Source organism: Oncorhynchus keta, chromosome 12 (assembly GCF_023373465.1).
Source record: "Oncorhynchus keta strain PuntledgeMale-10-30-2019 chromosome 12, Oket_V2, whole genome shotgun sequence".
Taxonomy (NCBI): Eukaryota; Metazoa; Chordata; class Actinopteri; order Salmoniformes; family Salmonidae; genus Oncorhynchus; species Oncorhynchus keta.
The window spans coordinates 25,887,915-25,908,099 of NC_068432.1; the positions used below are offsets into that span (position 1 = coordinate 25,887,915).

The 20,185-nt window shown below is 40.5% G+C and overlaps 1 protein-coding gene across 1 annotated transcript; it reads left to right on the plus strand.

Moving 5' to 3' along the window:
- Positions 1–1,450: 1,450 nt before the first annotated feature.
- Positions 1,451–9,289, plus strand: LOC118391172 (2-acylglycerol O-acyltransferase 2-A-like). Its single transcript, XM_035782278.2, has 6 exons — positions 1,451–1,664; positions 2,567–2,745; positions 6,641–6,845; positions 7,314–7,488; positions 8,063–8,262; positions 8,772–9,289. Exons 1-6 carry the CDS (start codon positions 1,571–1,573, stop codon positions 8,924–8,926), a joined length of 1,008 nt encoding a protein of 335 aa, XP_035638171.1. The 5' UTR covers positions 1,451–1,570; the 3' UTR covers positions 8,927–9,289.
- The last annotated feature ends 10,896 nt before the right edge of the window (positions 9,290–20,185 follow it).

Sequence of the window (20,185 nt, forward strand, 5' to 3'; positions counted from 1 at the left end):
GTTGTCAACCAAACACAATTCAATATTACTTTTTTAATACAGCGAATGGCCTAAAGTAAAGTCTATCTTACAAACTAATGTAACATTCAACCTCAAAATGAGTAACTCACCCATGGCCACATTTTGAGGTTACGGTAACTATAAACATATTCTTATGTAATCATATAAAGCATGCATATTCAAGATAGCATGCATAGATCATCTTAGGTCGGTGGAGATCTTCACAATTGCTTTAATTATCTATGCAGAAATCTTGAACATCATTCATCACTTGTGCCGTACACTTTTAATGTAGTCTCAACTGCAATCCAGGACATATGGTTGTGCTATTAGGTGAAGCACAGTGATAACACAATCTGTTCTATAAATATACAAAATATCTGACATTGTATATCCATTTGAACTTTGCTGTGCTTTTAAATGGTTGAAAGTACAGTGATAGACATTTGGGTAACATCTAAACCAAAAATCAGACATTGTTTTTCCGTTGGAATTTGGTTGTACTTTTAGATTGTTGAAAGCATAGTGATAATGCATTGGAAATTCAACTCACTTTTGCCTTTTTTAAAAGTTAGTGAATATTGGTTGTAATCTCATTGATCAATGTCTCAACCAAATATTAAACAATTATCCGTGTTGAAATTACGTGGTGTGCCCAGTGGGTTATTTGTACCAAATTGCTGGTGAGAGCATAAAAATAAGGAATGGTATTCACAGGAATAGTTATCAGTGACATCAAATATATTCCCTCAAAGTTATGATATGTCAGATTTTCTTCTGTTTATGGTGTAATAGATAGTCATCCATTAATCAACATGATGTGAAAATGGAAAAGTCACAATCAATAATTAATCATATAAACCACCGAAAAGAATGATTGATAGCACAGGGCTAATCTCTCTTTAGGTTGGCTGCTAGCGGTTAAAAGCGTTGAACAGTAACCAAAAAGTCGCTGGTTCGAATCCCCACACCTGCTAAGTGAAAAATCTGTCTGTGCCCTTGAGCAAGGCACTTAACTCTAATTGCTCCTGTAAGATGCTTTGGATAAGAGTGTCTGCTAAGTGACCAAAATGTGAATCAACTGCTCAAATCCCTTTTTATAAGCACCTGGATAAAACGTATTGGGGCTGAGCACTGATTGGTGAACAGCAGAATATCAAGAGGTTCAATCACCAGAAGACAAAAACAATGGAAAACTAATTTAGATATTGATTGGCTACAGGTTGTCAAAGTATGCAGTATCTATAAGTACACTGGCTCATTTCACACTATTGTTGCTGACAACTCACTGTACAATAACTTTACTTTGTTTATTGTTCAAAGTGAAGGGCATTTATAGCTGCTCAGTAACAGCAAGATCAAAGTTCTTGAAGCTATAGATATGGGTTGAGTAATCAACCCATTCATTAAAAGGAGTACAGAGATAAAACGATAGGAAGACTAAAGAAAGAGGGAGAGAGGCAGACTTTGGACTCTCTTTGCTCACTCCTCTCCTGGGTGTACTAGTCCCAGACCTCACCCTCCCATCTGCCTGCACTGCCTAGCTCTCGGCTCTCTCCAGTTCCTCACCATGAAGATCCAATTTGCCCCTACTGACGTGCCCCTAACCAGGAGACTGCAGATGGCCTCAGTGCTGCAGTGGGTCTTTTCCTTTCTGGGCCTGGGTGAGTGTCTGTGTCTCTGCTCTGTTTGTCCTGACCTGTCTATGTGTGTTTGTGTGCTGTGCAACGGTGTTAGTCTTTCTTCCTAATTGTGTAACAAGTGGGGAGGCTCATTTACAGTTTTGTTTATTTAATGGGTTGTTCGGTGTGGAGAAGCTGAAATCAAATTCTATGAGAGTTGCCAGGCAGGCTCACTGCTGGCTGACTTCCATGAGTCCATGGAGTTGTGCCTGAAACGGACCAAAGAAAGTGCATGCAGAAGACACTGCCTTAAGTTACTCTTTACTAACTCTTACATAACATGTGTCCGACAGTGGAGACACCTCCATGGTCTTCCGTGCATGATATCATGCCAGTGTGTGTCACAATAGATTTGTCCATTAGGCCATCCACACTTTTTATTCTCCCATAGAGGGATTGGATACATCAGTGGATACATCAGTGTTACCTAGTGGACAAGAGGGAACTCACTGCCTGGTGTTGGTTTTTCATGACCAAGAAACTCTGGGTCCTAGTTATTGGTTCATCTGTTCAAGTCACGTGGTCAAACTCATGGCTTGAGTTGTAGTACAATTCTTGGTTAGCATAGAAGGTCTCTCTCTCTCTACCCCTCCCTGGCTTTTTCTCTCTTCCATGTCCCTCTGCTGCTCAGTGTGTCAGCAGGTTAAGTTGTAACCTAATAGTGCAGTGCCCTTCACCTCATAAAGCTGCTCTATCAACCTCAAGTCACCCCAACTTATAGACTTCCACTGTTTTCTCATACAAACGAACAAATCACATAGAAAACTAAATACATGTATTCCATTTCTGTGAAATAGATTTTTAACACTAATATTCCCAGTTGACTAATGTTTATGTGTGTGTCTCTGTCCGTCTGTCTCTCTGCATTGGTCGTCTTACTCCAGCGCCATGCTGCATCATGATGTTCTTTGTGTTGATGTTCACACGGTTCTGGCTGATCAGCGTGCTGTATGCCTGTTGGTTTTTCGTCGACTGGGAAACGCCGTCTAAGGGGGGCCGCAGGTTCCACTTCCTGTGCCACCTACGTGTCTGGGACTACATGAGAGACTACTTCCCTGTCAAGGTGGGATGACTTTACTGACTTTACAGATTTTACTGCAAGCTGCTGTTGTCAGAACTGTAGTGTAGAGTTGTCATCTTTTTAATGTTTAGTTGAGAATACATGTTTAATATAAATCCAGACCATTCTCATACATTCTCTGTGGGAGGGCATATACTATGGACATGTAAAGTCCTTTATTCTATTTATTGGTTAGAGGTCAGGCAGTATCTCCCAACATCTCTTGCTACCAGTAAACTCTATCATCCTCATCTCAAATCCCCCCTGTGTTATTTTCACTGGAGGCTAGAGTGGATGAGTCCAGCGATCTGGCAGTGGCTCCTCAGCCCTTATCTCTATACAGGAGCAGGCAGGGCCCAGCCAGACAGTGCAACTGATAATGCCAATTATAGAATGAGGTCTCTTGTTGTGTGGAGGTATGTATGCTCCCTCCGCATGATAGCCACATCCTCCTGCTGCCCATTCTGATCCCACTGGAATTGGCTCATTTGCTGTCAGATCTCATTCTTTGTCAGGTCTCAGCTTAGGAGTGATGCCAGAAAAATACATATAAGTGTTTGTGTCTGTATTATTTGGGGGGCTTATCAATAAAAGAGCAGGGCTCAGGTCAGTGCATGTTTTTTGACACGAGGGAGGGATGGGCCCTTCCACAGCTGTTGCTAGTTGATGTCTCCATCTAGTGGTGGAATAGGGATTGTGCATAGAGAGACAAGTTCTGCTGAGAGATATGTTGGAATTGATTTGATGGTCTTATCCTAAGAACTGTTTCTGCTGAGATGGGTCCACGCTCTTGCCCTTGGTTAGAATTTGCACTTTGTTGTGTACTAATAAGCACTGATAAGCATGTGAACATCAACAACAAAATGGCCCAGCAGTGTATTTCTCCTTCCAGTTACAATGCAGAACGTTGTCTACTATAAATGATTTCAAATTTTCAATCGGGTCACATGAGTAATTATAAATTCTTTGCCATTGTTAAAACAATGATTGTTGTTCTGACAGTAATACAAATGGAGCCGACAGTTCTCCCATGCTTCTAGCTCTTAGAAAACTTTGCAGTATTTTGGTGTTTTTGTGTTATTTTGTTAGCGCTAGAAACACAAGCATTTCGCAACAACCCGCAATAACATCTGCTAAACACGTGTATGTGACAAATTTGATTTGATATAGACCTATTTTTTCGCTTGAAGTGAGTGACAGTGTCTCTTTTTTTTAAAGCTTCTTTTGATCATCGTAATCAAAGATAAAATTGGTATTTTCAGATGACCTAGAAATTAGCCTCAGATAAATGTAGTGTTTATCTTATTCAGAGATGTTTAAATCTCAAAGGACAGTCTACGTGGGACATACCAATGTAAACCTTAACAACAAAGTTTATACCACATCCAGAGACCACTTTTTGGTGGTCAAATGGCCACTGGATTGATGCAAATAATCATGATATCATTCTGACAGGTAGGCTAGTTTGTAGCTAGTTAACATTTCATTGAGAAGGTTATTGGGAAAGCCTTTCCATCTACCAGAAGACGGCTAGGATTGCTATATTTTTATTGTTCTTTAATTGTTTGAAACCTGGACTTTTTTCTTTATATTATGAGGCATGTCTTAACTTGCTTCAAAGTAGCCTATAGAGGCAATTACTTTATAAAAACTTCCTCGGATGCGTTCTATTGGTTTTCTGTCAACTTTCTTTCATTGTCTAGCAGCCAAAGGCATTATCCTGTTATCCTAGTCATATTAGCAACCCATGATAGTTCTTCCCTCTTTCTATATTTCTAACGATATTTCCGTCCATGAAACTGTTTGCATGTGTGGTGCACATTTTAGAATGGTGTTTTCCCGCAAATTGCTTTTTGTTATATTTGCATGTAGGCCTACCGCCGTGTGCACATTGCTATGCCTAAAATGTATAGTTTATCAACACTTTAAGCTAAACATTCTGATCTGTTCCATCAACCTTATTAACTTATATGGCACATGCCTCCACTACACTACTTTGATATGCATCATGGGGATTAAGAAGTGAGTGTACGCAATGCACGCAGAAAAAAATAAGTGGGTTTATGACGTAAACTTGCGTATACCCTTCACTACACCACTGAGAAAAACTGTATTAGAGAGAGTAATGTCTCCCTCAAGCAAAACATGAATTGGTTCTGAATGCCACATTGTGAATTTACACAGATCGATTCCACACGGGAATTTACAGTCAACGAGCATCATCATTGTTAGTTCATATGGACTTTCCTTCATTTCTCAAGAAAAGATACAGTACATTAAACATAACCAGATACCAAGTACCAAACAAAGATCACTTATTCAAACCTGGAATGTAATTTCCCCTGTATTATGCCCTAAATGACGACGGAGCATCTGACTTCATGCATTTTTAAGCCTGGAATAAAGAGCAAATGTTAGTCTGAACAGAGCAGTGTCCTTCAGAGGGTGTCATCGGTTTCACTGAGGTCTGGTTCTCCACTACCATCCCTAATGACAGCGTCATTTCCTCCGCCTGCACCCCGACATGCAAACTGAAAACAAGTGACTATAGTTTATAGACACAGACTCCTCTCATCTCTTTGAATTTGGAGAATGTATACACTTTTTGTCATGTTTGGACCCAACTCCAAGTCAAGATCCAACAACATGCCTAAAACCTCTGCTGAGTTCAAATGGTAGAGTTAAATATGATTTAGGTTACTGTATATCAAGCATGAGTGGGAGATTATGTGAAAAATATGTTCACTGTATCAGCGGGCATAGGAGTGGGCACCCATTTTGATTGTAAACATGGAGGAACAGGAGCTGATAAAAATAGAGGCTGTCTCCAGTACAGACCAAAATAATAATTGGCTAGTGTTCTCTCTCTATGGCAACCAATGACTAGTGCTCCATTCTCACTCATACGACATCTTTGTTGGCCAATAAGCCAAACTCGGATAAAGCTTCATTCCCCAATATACATTCAGTACACTCCCAAACATGCATTCCCCACGCTGAGATATTGGGGTCAGCCATATACCTCCAGACATCCGAGGACTGCATGGCCCCAGACAACAGAATCAGAAATATTATTGGCATATTTAGTCTTAGAGCTTGACTAATTCTGTAATCTGTTTTTGGAAACAGCAAAATCTCATGATTAGACAGAGGACTACAGACAAACAAGAGAAGGAACGAGAGAAGGTCAAACGGGTTATTAACAATTGGTGGTTCATCCTTGAATGAATCATCTCAATCCATTAAGTCAATGCATCCCACCCAAAGCCTGCTTAGTGTTTACTATGACTACCCTCGTTTTGCTAGTGAGAGGTTAGCGTAGCCCTATAACTAATAGGTGGGGACTTGATTATTGGAGCTCATTGGCCTTGAACTGCTAATCTCAAACACTGAGGTCGATACAAAAAGTGTTTTAGCAGCTTTGGTTTGGCGTGTATGGGCATAACATTCCCGGCACATGGCTAGCTAACAAGAAACTTTGCCCCCATCCAGAACCTGTGACCATCCTATCAAGGGAGACAACAGGCATGATCCTTCCTCCTGTTTATCTCCTATCTGCCCGTGCAAAGAGACAGGCGACACTGGTTAATACTGGTTAGAGGCAGGATAGTCTCTACTCACAGCCTCTGTGGAGGCAGGCGAACAACAACTAGAACTCACACAGGTGACACGTGATGAAGATACACATGACATGAAGATATAGGCCAAATACCTGGATGTCAATTCATAGGCCTCCTAGAGAGTATGGCATTCAATATATCTTTGAAACGTTTCAGAAAATCTCTCACAAAGATTCAGATTTAGAAATGAATGTGATGCACCCTGTTTACTGTATAGTATATAACTGCATAACTATTATGACTATTGAATTCACAAGTGAAACCCCTGTGTGTTGCAGCTGGTGAAGACAGCAGACTTGGACCCCGGGAAGAACTACATCCTTGGTTTCCATCCCCATGGGGTGCTGGTGGCTGGAGCCTTCATTAACTTCTGTACGTACGCTACGGGTTTCAGGAAGCTGTTCCCTGGCCTTGACAGCTTCCTGCTGATGCTGCCTCTCTGGTTCAGAGCCCCCTTCTTCAGAGACTACATCATGATGGCAGGTTAGTGGGGTTGGGGTTAGGTCAAGGCCGGGTTACTGTGAAACACTTTGACATACAGTTTACAAAACATTAAGAACTCTTTCCATGACAGACTGACCAGGTGAATTCAAGTGAAAAGATATCATCCCTTATTGATGTCACTTGTTAAATCAACTTTAATCAGTGTAGATGAAGGGGAGGAGACCAGTTAAAGAAGGATTTTTAAGCCTTTAGACAATTGAGACATGGATTATGTATGTGTGCCATTCAGAGGGTGTCCCGAATGTTTGATATGCTCAATGTATGTTGCTGTAAAGACGATGGTAATATAAATATATCGGATTCACTAGTTGATTGATTGGGGACAACCAGCATGATGCAAATTAACATCTTTGTGTTTGATCATCGTTCGACAGTGAAGAATAGTGTACCAAACTTTCCTCCCCACTGTTACGGACACTTGACTTGTGAGTCTAATGTATTTCCCAGGTCTAATTCCCTCGGACAAGGAGAGTGCCAGCTATCTGTTACGTCGACAGGGAGGTGGGAATGCCGTTGTTATAGCAGTGGGAGGAGCCCCCGAGGCCCTGGATGCACGCCCTGGCGCTTTCAACATTCTCTTGGCCAATAAGAAAGGTTTCGTCAAACTGGCAATGGAACATGGGTAAGACCAGTGCCAGAGGGGGAGAAGGACATTTTATTATCTTTGTCTCTGATGAAATCTTGTAACTATTCTCATGGTTGCACAAGGGACTTCAATTGTATCAATCACTTCATCATAGTTTGATATGAATATCTACAGTGTGTACTTGTGGGCAGCTTCCTGAAATAGTGACTTGTGTAAGCCCTTTGGGAATTTCTATTGGCCGCGTGCAAGCACTGTATGACATGCAGAGGGACAAGTCAAGTGACACCAGTGTTACACAATTCAGTTTTCCCTTGACTTTGCTGGTTATACAGCAAGTCCAGCTACAGTCGCTCACAACCTATTTTGTGGGATACACAAAGCTTGCTCAAATCACGTGTTTTACATGACTGCTTGTGAATTTCAATAGTAGAGTAGTTTAGGAATAACTTCAACACCTAGTAGTGAAATGGAAACTGCATGGGTCTGCGTTCTACAAATATACTGTACCTTGCAAACTCATAGAGATGACCGTAACAAAACTCCTGTCTCAACTCACCTCACCTCTCTGCTCCGCTCCCCTCCTCATCTCCTCCACCCATTCCCTCCGTAGTGCCCATCTGGTGCCAGTCTTCTCCTTTGGAGAGAACGAGTTGTTTGACCAGGTGGGGAACCCTCGAGGCACCTGTCTCCGCTGGATTCAGGACAAGCTGCAGAGCATCATGGGTATCTCTCTGCCCCTCTTCCATGCGCGGGGCATCTTCCAGTACAGCTTTGGTATCATACCCTATAGGAAGCCCATCAACACTGTGGGTGAGTCACTGTCTGATCTTCACTGTCACTCTGAATTACTGCTTAGGACAATGTTCCAATTTCATACTTAAGTAGACCAGATAACTAAGCAAGGTTTTAGAAATGTTGGGCCTTGCCAGTTGAAGCCAGAGGGGTTATCAGTAGCTGTTCACTATATCTACCCAATTTATTTATCCTTTTCTCTAGCTTAAAGGCACTGTTGCAAAGGCAATTGTTGTTTTTGGCAGTAAACTATCTGGCAGAGAGGGACACATTTGCCCATTGGATATATTTGACTTGCTAGATAGTTTGATTTCATCAGTTGGCTGCAACCTCTCAGCAACAGTGGCTGGCACTGTGTACATCTATTTGGCAATCCCAACTTGAAAATGCCATCAAATTATGTGAAACAAATACCTTCAATAAAAATCATATCCAAAAAGCAAATACATTTTTGCACGTTATGCACTACTACAGTAACCTATATTTGAATGTGATGTCATCATGCATACCCTTTGACCTTTCCACAGTGGGACGGCCAATCAGAGTGGAGAAGAATGAAAAGCCCACAGAGGAAGAGCTGGATGCCCTCCATCAGCTCTACACAGAAGAACTCAGCCAGCTGTTTGAGGAGCACAAGGGCAAGTACGGAGTGCCAGAGAACCAACACCTTAGCTTCGTCTGAGCAGAACTCACAACCAGGAGTGAGAGAGAGAGGGAAGAGGGAGAGAAAAGAGAGGGGAGAGAGGCTTCTAAACCACCTTTTGCGTTGCACCACCAAATCCTCTCACTTGACTTTCCTCAAACAGATAAACCTTTACTGCCATAACCAACTGAAGGATCCAGACCAAACTAAAGAAGACAAGCAAACCAATGAATTGATATGGACATTCTTCGCCAAGATATGGAAAAATCTTTGCCTTCATGCAAACGACTGTATTGAGTATGTGCCCATCCCGCACTTATTTACTTATTTCCCATCTTAATAAAAATGTAATGTCTGCAAATATTTTACAAAATAAAAATCTGTGTTTTTTAAAATATAAAATGTACACTGTTTAAGTGCTCAATATGTCCAATTCTTTCAGATGGTAGCCTACTTGCATATTCCATTCCTCAGGACATGGTAACAGGGGACTAGTATAATTATCCTAGAGCCACACTTCTTCACTTCTGTCAAGAGGATTTGAAGTGACATCTGTCAGGGAGATTTGAGACTTGTGTAAGGGTTATTTCCATGTAAAAGGACCCATGAGCACCAACATGTGCAGTTTATAGGAGGAGCATGTCAAATGAAAGCAAAGAGTCATTACTTATTTTTTATTTTTTACATTTTATTTCACCTTTATTTAACCAGGTAGGCTAGTTGAGAACAAGTTCACATTTACAACTGCGACCTGGTCAAGATAAAGCAAAGCAGTTCGACACATACAATTATTATATTATTATTATTATTATTATTATTACAACAACAGAGTTACACGTGGAATAAATAAACATACAGTCAATAATACATTAGAAAGTCTATACAGCATGTGCAAATGATGTAAGGCAATAAATAGGCCATGGTGGCAAACTAATTACAATATAGCAATTAAACACTGGAGTGATAGATATGCAAGTAGAGATACTGGGGTGGAAAGGAGCAAGATAAATAAATAAATACAGTATAGGGATGAGGTAGTTGGATGGGCTATTTACAGATGGGCTATGTACAGGTGCAGTGATCAGTGAGCTGCTCTGACAGCTGGTGCTTAAAGTTAGTGAGGGAGATATGAGTCTCCAGCTTCAGTGATTTTTGCAGTTCGTTCCAGTCATTGGCAGCAGAGAACTGGAAGGAAAGGGGGCCAAAGGAGGAATTGGCTTTGGGGGTGACCAGTGAAATATACCTGCTGGAGCACGTGCTACGGGTGGGTGTTGCTATGGAGACCAGTGAGCTGAGATAAGGCGGGGCTTTACCTTGCAAAGACTTGTAGATGACCTGGAGCCAGTGGGTTTGGCGACGAATATGAAGCGAGGGCCAGCCAATGAGAGCATACAGGTCGCAGTGGTGGGTAGTATATGGGGCTTTGGTGACAAACGGATGGCACTGTGATAGACTGCATCCAGTTTGTTGAGTAGAGTTTTGGAGGCTATTATGTAAATGACTCGCCGAAATCGAGGATCGGTAGGATAGTCAGTTCTACGAGGGTATGTTTGGCAGCATGAGTGAAGGATGCTTTGTATACGAAATAGGAAGTCGATTCTAGATTTCATTTTGGATTGGAGATGCTTAATGTGAGTCTGGAAGGAGAGTTTACAGTCTAACCAGACACCTAGGTATTTGTAGTTGTCCACATATTCTAAGTCAGAACAGTCCAGAGTAGTGACGCTGGACGTGCAAGCAGGTGCAGGCAGCAATCAGTTGAAGAGCATGCATTTAGTTTTACTAGCATTTAAGAGCAGTTGGAGGCAACGGGATGAGAGTTGTATGGCGTTGAAGCTTGTCTGGAGGTTAGTTAACACAGTGTCCAAAGAAGGGCCAGAAGTATACAGAATGGTGTCGTCTGCGTAGAGATGGATTGGAGAATCACCAGCAGCAAGAGCGACATCATTGATGTATACAGTGAAGAGAGTTGGCCCGAGAATTTAACCCTGTGGCACCCCCATAGGGACTGCTAGAGGTCCGATTTGACACACTGAACTCTATTAGAAAAGTAGTTAGTGAAGCAGGCGAGGGAGTCATTTGAGAAACCAAGGCTGTGGAGTCTGCCGATAAGAATGTGGTGATTGACAGAGTCGAAAGCCTTGGCCAGGTCGATGAATACAACTGCACAGTATTGTCTCTTATCGATGGTGGTTATGATATAATTTAGGACCTTGAGCATGGCTGAGGTACACCCATGACGAGCTCTGAAACCAGTTTGCATGGCGGAGAAGGTAAGGTGGGATTCGAAATGGTTGGTAATCTGTTAACTTTGCTTTCGAAGACCTTAGAAAAGCAAGGTAGGATAGATATAGATCTGTAGCAGTTTGGGTCTAGAGGGTCTCCCCCTTTGAAGAGGGGGATGACCGCGGCAGGTTTACAATCTTTGGAAAGCTCAGATGATACGAAAAAGAGGTTGAACAGGCTAGTAATAGGGGTTGCAACAATGTTGGCAGATAATTTTAGAAAGAGATGGTCCAGATTCACTAGCCCGGCTGATTTGTAGGGGTCCAGATTTTACAGCTCTTTCAGAACATCAGCTACATGTATCTGGATTTGGGTGAAGGATAAATGGGGGAGGCTTGGGCGAGTTGCTGTGGGGGGTGCATGGCTGTTGACCAGGGTAGGGGTATCCAGGTGGAAAGTATGGCCAGCTGTAGAAAAATGCTTATTGATATTCTCAATTATAGTGGATTTAATGGTGGTGACATTGCACTTAAGCTAGGAAACAGTGGGCAGCTGGGAGGAGGTGCTCTTATTCTCCATGGACTTTACAGTGTCCCAGAACTTTTTTGAGTTTGTGCTGCAGGATGCAAAAATGTCAGGGTCTTTGGTGGTCTTCCTAAACCAGGATTGGCTAGGACATCCGGGTTGGCAGAGTATGATAAAGCAGTGAATAAAACAAACTTAGGGAGGAGGCTTCTAATGTTAACATGCATTAAACCAAGGCTTTTACAGTTACAGAAGTCAACAAATGAGAGCACCTGGGGAGTAGGAGTGGAGTTAGGCACTGCAGGGCCTGGATTAACCTCTACATAACCAGAGGAACAGAGGAGGAGTAGGATAAAGGAAGTGGTCGTCTAGTACGTTCGGAACAGAGAGTAAAAGGAGCAGGTTTCTGGGCGCGATAGAATAGATTCAAGGAATAATGTACAGACAAGGGTATGGTAGGATGTGAATACAGTTGAGGTAAACCTAGGCATTGAGTGATGAGAGATATTGTCTCTAGAAACATAATTTAAACCAGGTGATGTCACTGCATGTGTGGGAGTTGGAACTAGAGGGTTAGCTAAGGCATATGGAGCAGGGCTAGAGGCTCTACAGTGTAATAAGACAATAATCACTTGCCAGAACAGCAATGGACAAGGCATATTGACATTAGGGAGAGGCATGCGTAGCCGAGTGATCATAGGGGTCCAGTGAGTAGTTAGGCTGGCTAGAGACACGGCAATTCAGACAGCTAGCGGACCGGGGATTGCAAGCTAGCAGAAGGGCTTTAGAGGATGTCTCGACGGAAGAAGTCTGTTATAGCCTCCTTGTGCGTTTACATCGGTAGTCCAGTCGTGATGGATAAGCAGGGCTCCGTGTAGTAAAAGAGGTCCAGGCTAATTGGCAAAATAGGTATAGTGGCCCAAGAAATTGGTCGATGGACCTATTCAGCTAACAGTCCAATATGCTCTAGACAGCTAGCGGGCCGTGGCTAGCAGGCTAGCAGATGTGCATTCAGAGGATGTCGCGACATTGTAGCCAGTGGAAGAACACCCTCTGGCAGATTACGTCAGTAGTCCAGTCGTGAAGGATCAGTGGGGTTCCGAACCGGCAGTAAAAAGGGTCCAGGCCAACTGGCAAAATAGGTATTGTAGCCCAAGAGGGGCTGATGGACCTCTTCAGCTAGCCAGGAGATGGACTTACCAATCAGTTTGTGTTTTCACTGATAACAATTTTGTTTATGAATTATTAAGAGATAACATGTCACATTATAACGTGTAACAGAGTGACCAAAAACAAAAATCAGTAAGAGAATGACTGCAATAGTTCTCACAAACAGTTGCAGTAGAGCACAGTACAGTAAAGTAAAGAAAAGTAGAGTGGAGTAGAGTAGAGTATAGTAAAGAAAAGTAGAGTACAGTATAATCTACTGGACTGTACTCTATTTGTTCTTGTTTGGAGGCGGGACTCATTAGTATAATAGCCAGTGTGTAGGATAATACCCAAACATGCAAAGGAGGATATTACATTTTTCTACCTTACTGTACCTATTTAGGATACATCACCATGAAGAGAATGACATGAACAATTATGCATTTCTGAATAGTACAGATCAGGGACCCGTTATGTCATTCCGTTACCATCATTCTGTTACCGGGTGTTGATCCACTTCATGTACTGTAGTTCAATAACCAAAATAGTCTTTTTCAAATTCAAAGTGTCATATCACAGCTGACATCCGATTCCTTCTGCAGGAAGTTTTTGGAAAACGTGGTGACATAAAAAAGTTAAGATTTTGCTGTCATTTTGTAACCAAACTTTGCATCTGCACTGTTCAAGTAAATGTGTTTTAGTAAAATGTTCAGTGGCAATTGTTTAAAAAAAAATAGGTGTATGGTTTGTTAAACTTTTCAATCAATGGTTTATGCTTGACGTACACGTTCAATGAAAAGGTGAGTCTCAGCTGTGGAATTGCCCTAAGGTTGAATGTCCTATCACATATCGTCAGAGGTTGAATTTGTAGGGAGATTTCATGTAATAGGGTGATGCACTGTATCCTCACTTATGAGGCCTCTAGATTCCTATATAAAATACTATACTCACTGTGTTTACACAATGATAGTATTTCTGATTTCATAAGTTTCCATTTATATAAAATCCCAATGTCTCTGTCTCAACAGAAGGGTCATATATTCATTTATTTGAATATTGTAATACCAGTTAATTTATTTTAATAAAGGTGTTTAAGTCTCATTCACTGGATAAACTTTGCACACAGCTGTCATCCAGTTCTTATTAATTATTCAAGGGTCAGTGAAAGCTTGGAGTTGGATCTGGTCCTTCAGCGATAAGGCTGTTTGACTTTCGCAACACTTTTTTTTTTGAGTGCAATGGCAAGGGTAAAATGTTTCCAAACGAGCAGCAGACTGGCAGCTGGTCACATTACTGTGACCTGGATAGTATCCAGGCACTTTCAACAGAGACCAATGACCCTCAGGCCAGGAAAGAGAAGAAATAAAAGCACAGGGTGAAACTGGGCAAAAATGTGTACGTCATTTCAACAAAAGATAAACGTGATGACGTTTAATCAACGTTGGAAAATTATTGGATTTACAAAAAGTAATCAATGTAAGGGAATTGTCTGTTTTTTACTCAGGTTAACCTTAATTCAAGAACGTTATTTTCTCTGTTGATTTCACATTTAATTCACGTTAGTTGACAACTCAACCAAATTGAAATCAAAACTAAACATTGAACTGGGGAAAGAAGGTTGGAGAGAATGAGAGCGTGAATACAAAAAAAAGTGACAGAAAGTAGCAGGTGAAAGATATCAAACGAAATGCCAATTTTTTTGATAAGCCATTATTTAACGCTAATACCGATTTCCAAACATCTTCAAGTTCAGCATGACATGGTGTGGGAGTGTGAGGGGTGTGTGACAATGACCTGCATGGAAAGATGGTCTGGTTCCCCTGGCAAAGTGGCAGGATTGGCAAGATGAGTGTTGAGAGTTCCTGCCCTGTGATAACATTTGACACCAACAGGAGTATAGAGTGGCCTGTAGAGTACTCCAAGTAACTCAATCCATAATCAAATCCACAATTCCTTTTTTTTTGGGGGGTAGACATTGTGTATAACAGGGCTACAGCCAGGTCGCTCGCCCCCAACTGCATTATTTGACATGTGTCCAATGGGGTTATACCTGGTTAAGTCAATGTGAAATCAGATTACAATATCCTTTTAAAATATCAATGCCTTTATCAAAATGTAGCATTATTCTTGTCTCCTCAAGTCTCAAATATACAGTGAGCTCCAAAAGTATTTGGACAGGGACACATGCTTTGTTGTTTTGGCTCTGTACTCCAGCACTGGATTTGAAATTACACAATGACTATGACATTAATGCGCAGACTCATCTTAAATGAAGGGTATTTTCCTCCGTATCAGCTGAACTGTTTGAAATGTTGATAAATTCATAAAAAATGAAAAGTTTCAAGTCAATGAGTATTCAACCCCTTGTTATAGCAAGCCTAACTAAGTTCAGTTAAAAATTTACATAAGTTGCATGAGTTCACTGTGTGCAAGTGTTTAACATAATTTTTGAATCACTACGTAATCTCTGTACCCTACACATACAATTATCTGTAAGATCCCCTCAGTCAAGCAGTGAATTTCAAACACAGATTCAACCACAAAGACCAGGGAGGTTTCCCAATGCCTTGCAAAGGGCACCTATTGATATATGGGTAAACAAAAAACAGCGGACATTGAATATCCCTTTGAGCATGGTGAAGTTATTAATTACACTGAATGGTGTATCAATACACTCAGTCACTACAAAGATACAGGCGTCCTTCCCAACTCAGTTGCCGGAGAGGAAGGAAACAGCTTAGGGATTTCACCATGAGGCCAATTGTGACTTTAAACCAGTTACAGAGTGTGATAACATTGGAACAACATTGAAGTTACTCCACAATACTAACCTAATTGACAGAGTGAAAAGGAGGAAGCCCTGTACAGAATCAAGGCACTAAAGTAATACTGCAAAATTGTTGTGTTTGGGGCAAATCCAATAAAACACATTGCTGAGTACCACTCCCCAAGACACATTTAATGCATTTTAAATTCAGGCTGTAACACAACAAAATGTGGACTAAGTGAAGGGGTATGAATTCTTTCTGGGGACCACAAGTATTGGGACAAATTCAATTATATGTGTATTAATTAAATTAGTAAACAATGTTAAGTATTTGGCCCCATATTCATAGCACGCAATGACTACATTAAGCTTATGACTCTACAAATTTGTTGGATGCATTTCAGACAAAACAACTTACATACACCGTCACAATCATTATAAGGAGTGGACCAAGATGCAGCGTGGTATGTTTCCATCCTTATTTTTAGAAGAGAAAACTTAAAGCACAAAACAATAATGCGAATAACTGCACCGTACCGCTACATTAATTGCAGAACGCAACTACACACAAACATAGTCAAGATCCCACAAATCACAATGGGGGAAATGGCTACCTAAATACGATCCTCAATCAGAGACAACGATAAACAGCTGCCTCTGATTGGGAACCATAATCAGGCCAACATAGGTATACAATTCCCCTAGATAAACCACCCTTAATCACACCCCGACCTAACCAACATAGAGAATAAACAGCTCTCTATTCTCAGGGCGTGACATACACTAACACAACATTTGTCACGTTCTGTCCATCGTTCGTATGTGTTTTCCTTGTTTTAGTGTTGGTCAGGACGTGAGCTGGGTGGGCATTCTATGTTGTGTGTCTGGTTTATCTATTTCTATGTTTGGCCTGATATGGTTCTCAATCAGAGGCAGGTGTTAGTCATTGTCTCTGATTGGGAACCATATTTAGGTAGCCTGTTTTGTGTTGGGTTTTGTGGGTGATTGTTTCTGTCTCTGTGTTTGCACCAGATAAGACTGTTTCGGTTTTCACTTTTTTGTTTGTTTAGTCTGTTCATGTATAGTCGTCTTTATTAAAAACATAAATAACCACCACGCTGCATTTTGGTCCGCCTCTCTTTCACCAGAAGAAAACCGTTACAACATTAAACAACTATAAACCCACTATTCTGCCCTTGAGTTGCATTCCCATGCAAAACTAGACAGATAGCTAACAACTAAGTCTTCAATAAAACTCCCAAGGCGTGACTTTTCTTGACTGAATATATTGAAAACGTTTATGTTGTGAAACTGCAAAATACAGAAAAGAATATACGTTAGTATTCAATTCACACCGACATACTGTAGCTGTACATTAAACATTTGAAGTTGCATAAATACAAAGCATGCGCTAAGGTAACATGCATCTGGCATGATGCCAAACCATATAGCTAATTGTTAACCATATGGTAATTGGCTCCTTTCATTACTCTAATGTATAACCATCTATGTAGAATAACAAAGCATATTACACTAGAAACAGTAACAAAACTACAGTATTGTATATTTTACAATTCGTTTGCATGACGCATGAGCAAAGTAATACAGCTAACGACATACATTAAAGGCATTGCAATTTGTGAGTAAATGCAACCAACATTAATATGTAAGCAACTCTATCAATAACAAGATCATCATTAGCTAAATGCTTGAATCGAACTTAAAAACAAATATTTTTCCAAGGCTGAAGCGTGACAAGAAATAACTACATTGAAAGACCTGCACCGTAGCGTTGTTTGTAGCTGCTTCAATGCGTGCAAAACAAATTCTGTACTTCCTGTTTGCGTCGTCTTTCTAAGTACCAGAAAGCGCCACTAGGGGGGAAATAACACCATTGAACACAATGAAAATCCAATTTAACCATTGTAATAAAATAATCTGTTACCTTCTAACAGGATGGCAGCACACACACATACAGTTCAACAATTACATATTACATTAAAAACACAAACATTTTGACTAAAAACAGCTGGCCTAAAAACAATTACACTCTTCTATGATATATACATCGATCAAGTGTTTAAACTCCACCAACGAAACTAGATCATCACATTTTAAAATGTTCAGGAGAGAATTCCAGGACCACGGTGCTAAGTAACTACCATGACCTGTTCTAATTTTTGGTACTGTTAGAAGCAAATCAGAATGGGACCGTAATTTATATTTATTTACTTACCTGACTAAAACAGAACAGAGATAAAATGGCATTTTACCGAATATGGCATTATAAATCAGTGTATACCAGTGTTTTAGCCTACGCACGGTCAATGATGACCAGCCAACAGCACTGTAGAGATCACAATGATGTGTGTTTCTGATTTGTAATGAACCTGAGGACTGCATGATACACTGAATCAAGTGCTCTCAGGGTAGTGGCTGAGGCCTGCATATATATATAGCATCACTAAAATCTAAAACTGACAGTAATGTACATCGTACCAGCTCCATCCTGGCCTCAAAAGAAAAACAAGCCTTATGCCGGTAATAAAATCCTATTTTCAGCTTGAGCTTCCTTATCAAGTTCTCTACATGCACAATGAAGCTCAGCTTATCATCAACCCACGCACCCAAATATTTGAACACTTTAACTTGCTTTATAGTATGTCCAGCCAATGTAGCAATGACATGATTTGTAACATGCCTGACATTTGAAAATAGCACGCATTTTGTTTTACCTGAATTTAGAATCAGATTTAAATCATACAGATTCTGTTCTATGATGTTAAATGCTGTATGGGTATTTTCAAAAGCTAAAGATAAACTACTACCACTTGAATAAAGAACAGTATAATCTCCATACAAATGAACATCTGCTGTTTCAATAAGTTCCTCAACGTTGTTGATATAAAAAATGAACAACAGTGGGCCCAAAATAGAACCTTGCGGAACACCTGAGCACACCTCTATGGACTCAGATGTACAATCATCCGCCATTACACATTGTGTACAATTTGATAGGTAATTTATAAACCAATCTAAAGCATGACCAGTAATTCCACAACATTGTTTCCACCACACAGCATGGTCCACGGTGTCAAAAGCCTTCGACAAATCAATAAAAACAGACACACTTATCAAGAGCACAGTGGATGTCATTTAAAACCTTCAATGTTGCTGAAACATTTTTTTGGGGGGGGAGTTATTTCACAAAAGTAGTGCACTGGGCCTTTATTCGTATTTGTGGACTGATGTAGACATTTGTAGAGCATGCAACAACAAAAAAATGTCAGCATCTCAGCTTTCGCAAAATAGTTAGTCATATAATTAAGAACATTATCTTGCAGGATTCAGTAGTTGGAATTGTAGGAGTTGTTGCCCTGTCCCTTTCTCTGTGATTGTCATTCTAATGGATTCCAGAAAGAACAAAACCCTGTCCTCAAACATTTACATCAAAAGGTGCAAAGTTATGGGCAAAGACACAAAACCTCCACATCAAATTAAATATTTTTCTTGATCAAATAACATGGAAAACAACCACTTTTTTGTGCAGTATTCATTTACCATCCTCACAAACCACTTAATGTAAATGTACATTACTGTATTGAACATAGGCTGGTCATATAGGTCTGTACCTGTAGACTTTTCATCATCATGAAGAAAAACAATGCACAATACAGTAATTGAGTAAATTTAGACATCAAGTGGTTTGTGATGATGTGATGATGTGGCTCAGTTGGTAGAGCATGGCGTTTGCAATGCTACAGTAGGGTTGTGGGTTCGATGGAGGACCAGTATGAAAAAGTGTGAAAATGCATGCACTCACTACTGTAAGTTGCTCTGGATAAGAGTTTCTACTAAAATGGAAAAGGAATGAATAGACTATTTAAGTTTTCACATAGAAATAAGTTGCGTTTGCAAAGTATTTCAAGAAACAGGAAAACATATATCAAGCAAGTATTTTCATATTCCTGAAGTATTATCAGATTAACTGTTTCGTACAGATAATTATCAGACTCAAGTTACAAATGCTGGTAAACACTCAAATACAACCGTTTACTAGTCCTGTATTAGTGGACCAATATTTACGTCTTCAGCGCTGACAAATATTCACAGCACCCCCAAACTACTTCCGGTGGCTATGACTGAAACCCTACCATGGGATCATAACAGATCATGACACATATGAGGGTGTCATAAAGGCATATAACACTTTCAAATAAACTGGAACACCACCCAGATGGGTTGTAATGAGTTGATGCCAAAATAAAAATGCTCAAGGGTCAACGACAGTACAGTAGATATCAGCCAAATGCACTTTTGATTCTGATCCCATTTGATTTCTGTGTGTCTAGACTGTGGCCATTACCCCATCTCTGTTGGCATTGCCTGATCAACTCTTTGGACTTAATGAATCAGGGGCATGATAAAGTTACATGTACTTGCAATATCTGAGAAGAGCATTTTCGATTCCATGTACTGTAGCCCTACTGTACAGAACATATCTAAGATGGCTTAGTATGTGTCCACAGTGGGCAGTGTCAAATCTTGTCGAGTGGTTTCCGTTCTATGTGTTCTTTCCATGTGTTCTGTGTGTTTGCCAGGCTTGGCAACGAGGTAGTGGTTGAAAGGCA

What these genes read in the sequence shown, in the direction of transcription:
- LOC118391172 (XM_035782278.2), top strand. Translation starts at nt 1,571, where the DNA reads ATGAAGATCCAATTTGCCCCTACTGACGTGCCCCTAACCAGGAGACTG. An exon ending in AGACTACATCATGATGGCAG is followed by an intron (nt 6,846 to 7,313) that starts GTTAGTGGGGTT and finishes TGTATTTCCCAG; the next exon opens with GTCTAATTCCCTCGGACAAG. An exon ending in GAAGCCCATCAACACTGTGG is followed by an intron (nt 8,263 to 8,771) that starts GTGAGTCACTGT and finishes ACCTTTCCACAG; the next exon opens with TGGGACGGCCAATCAGAGTG.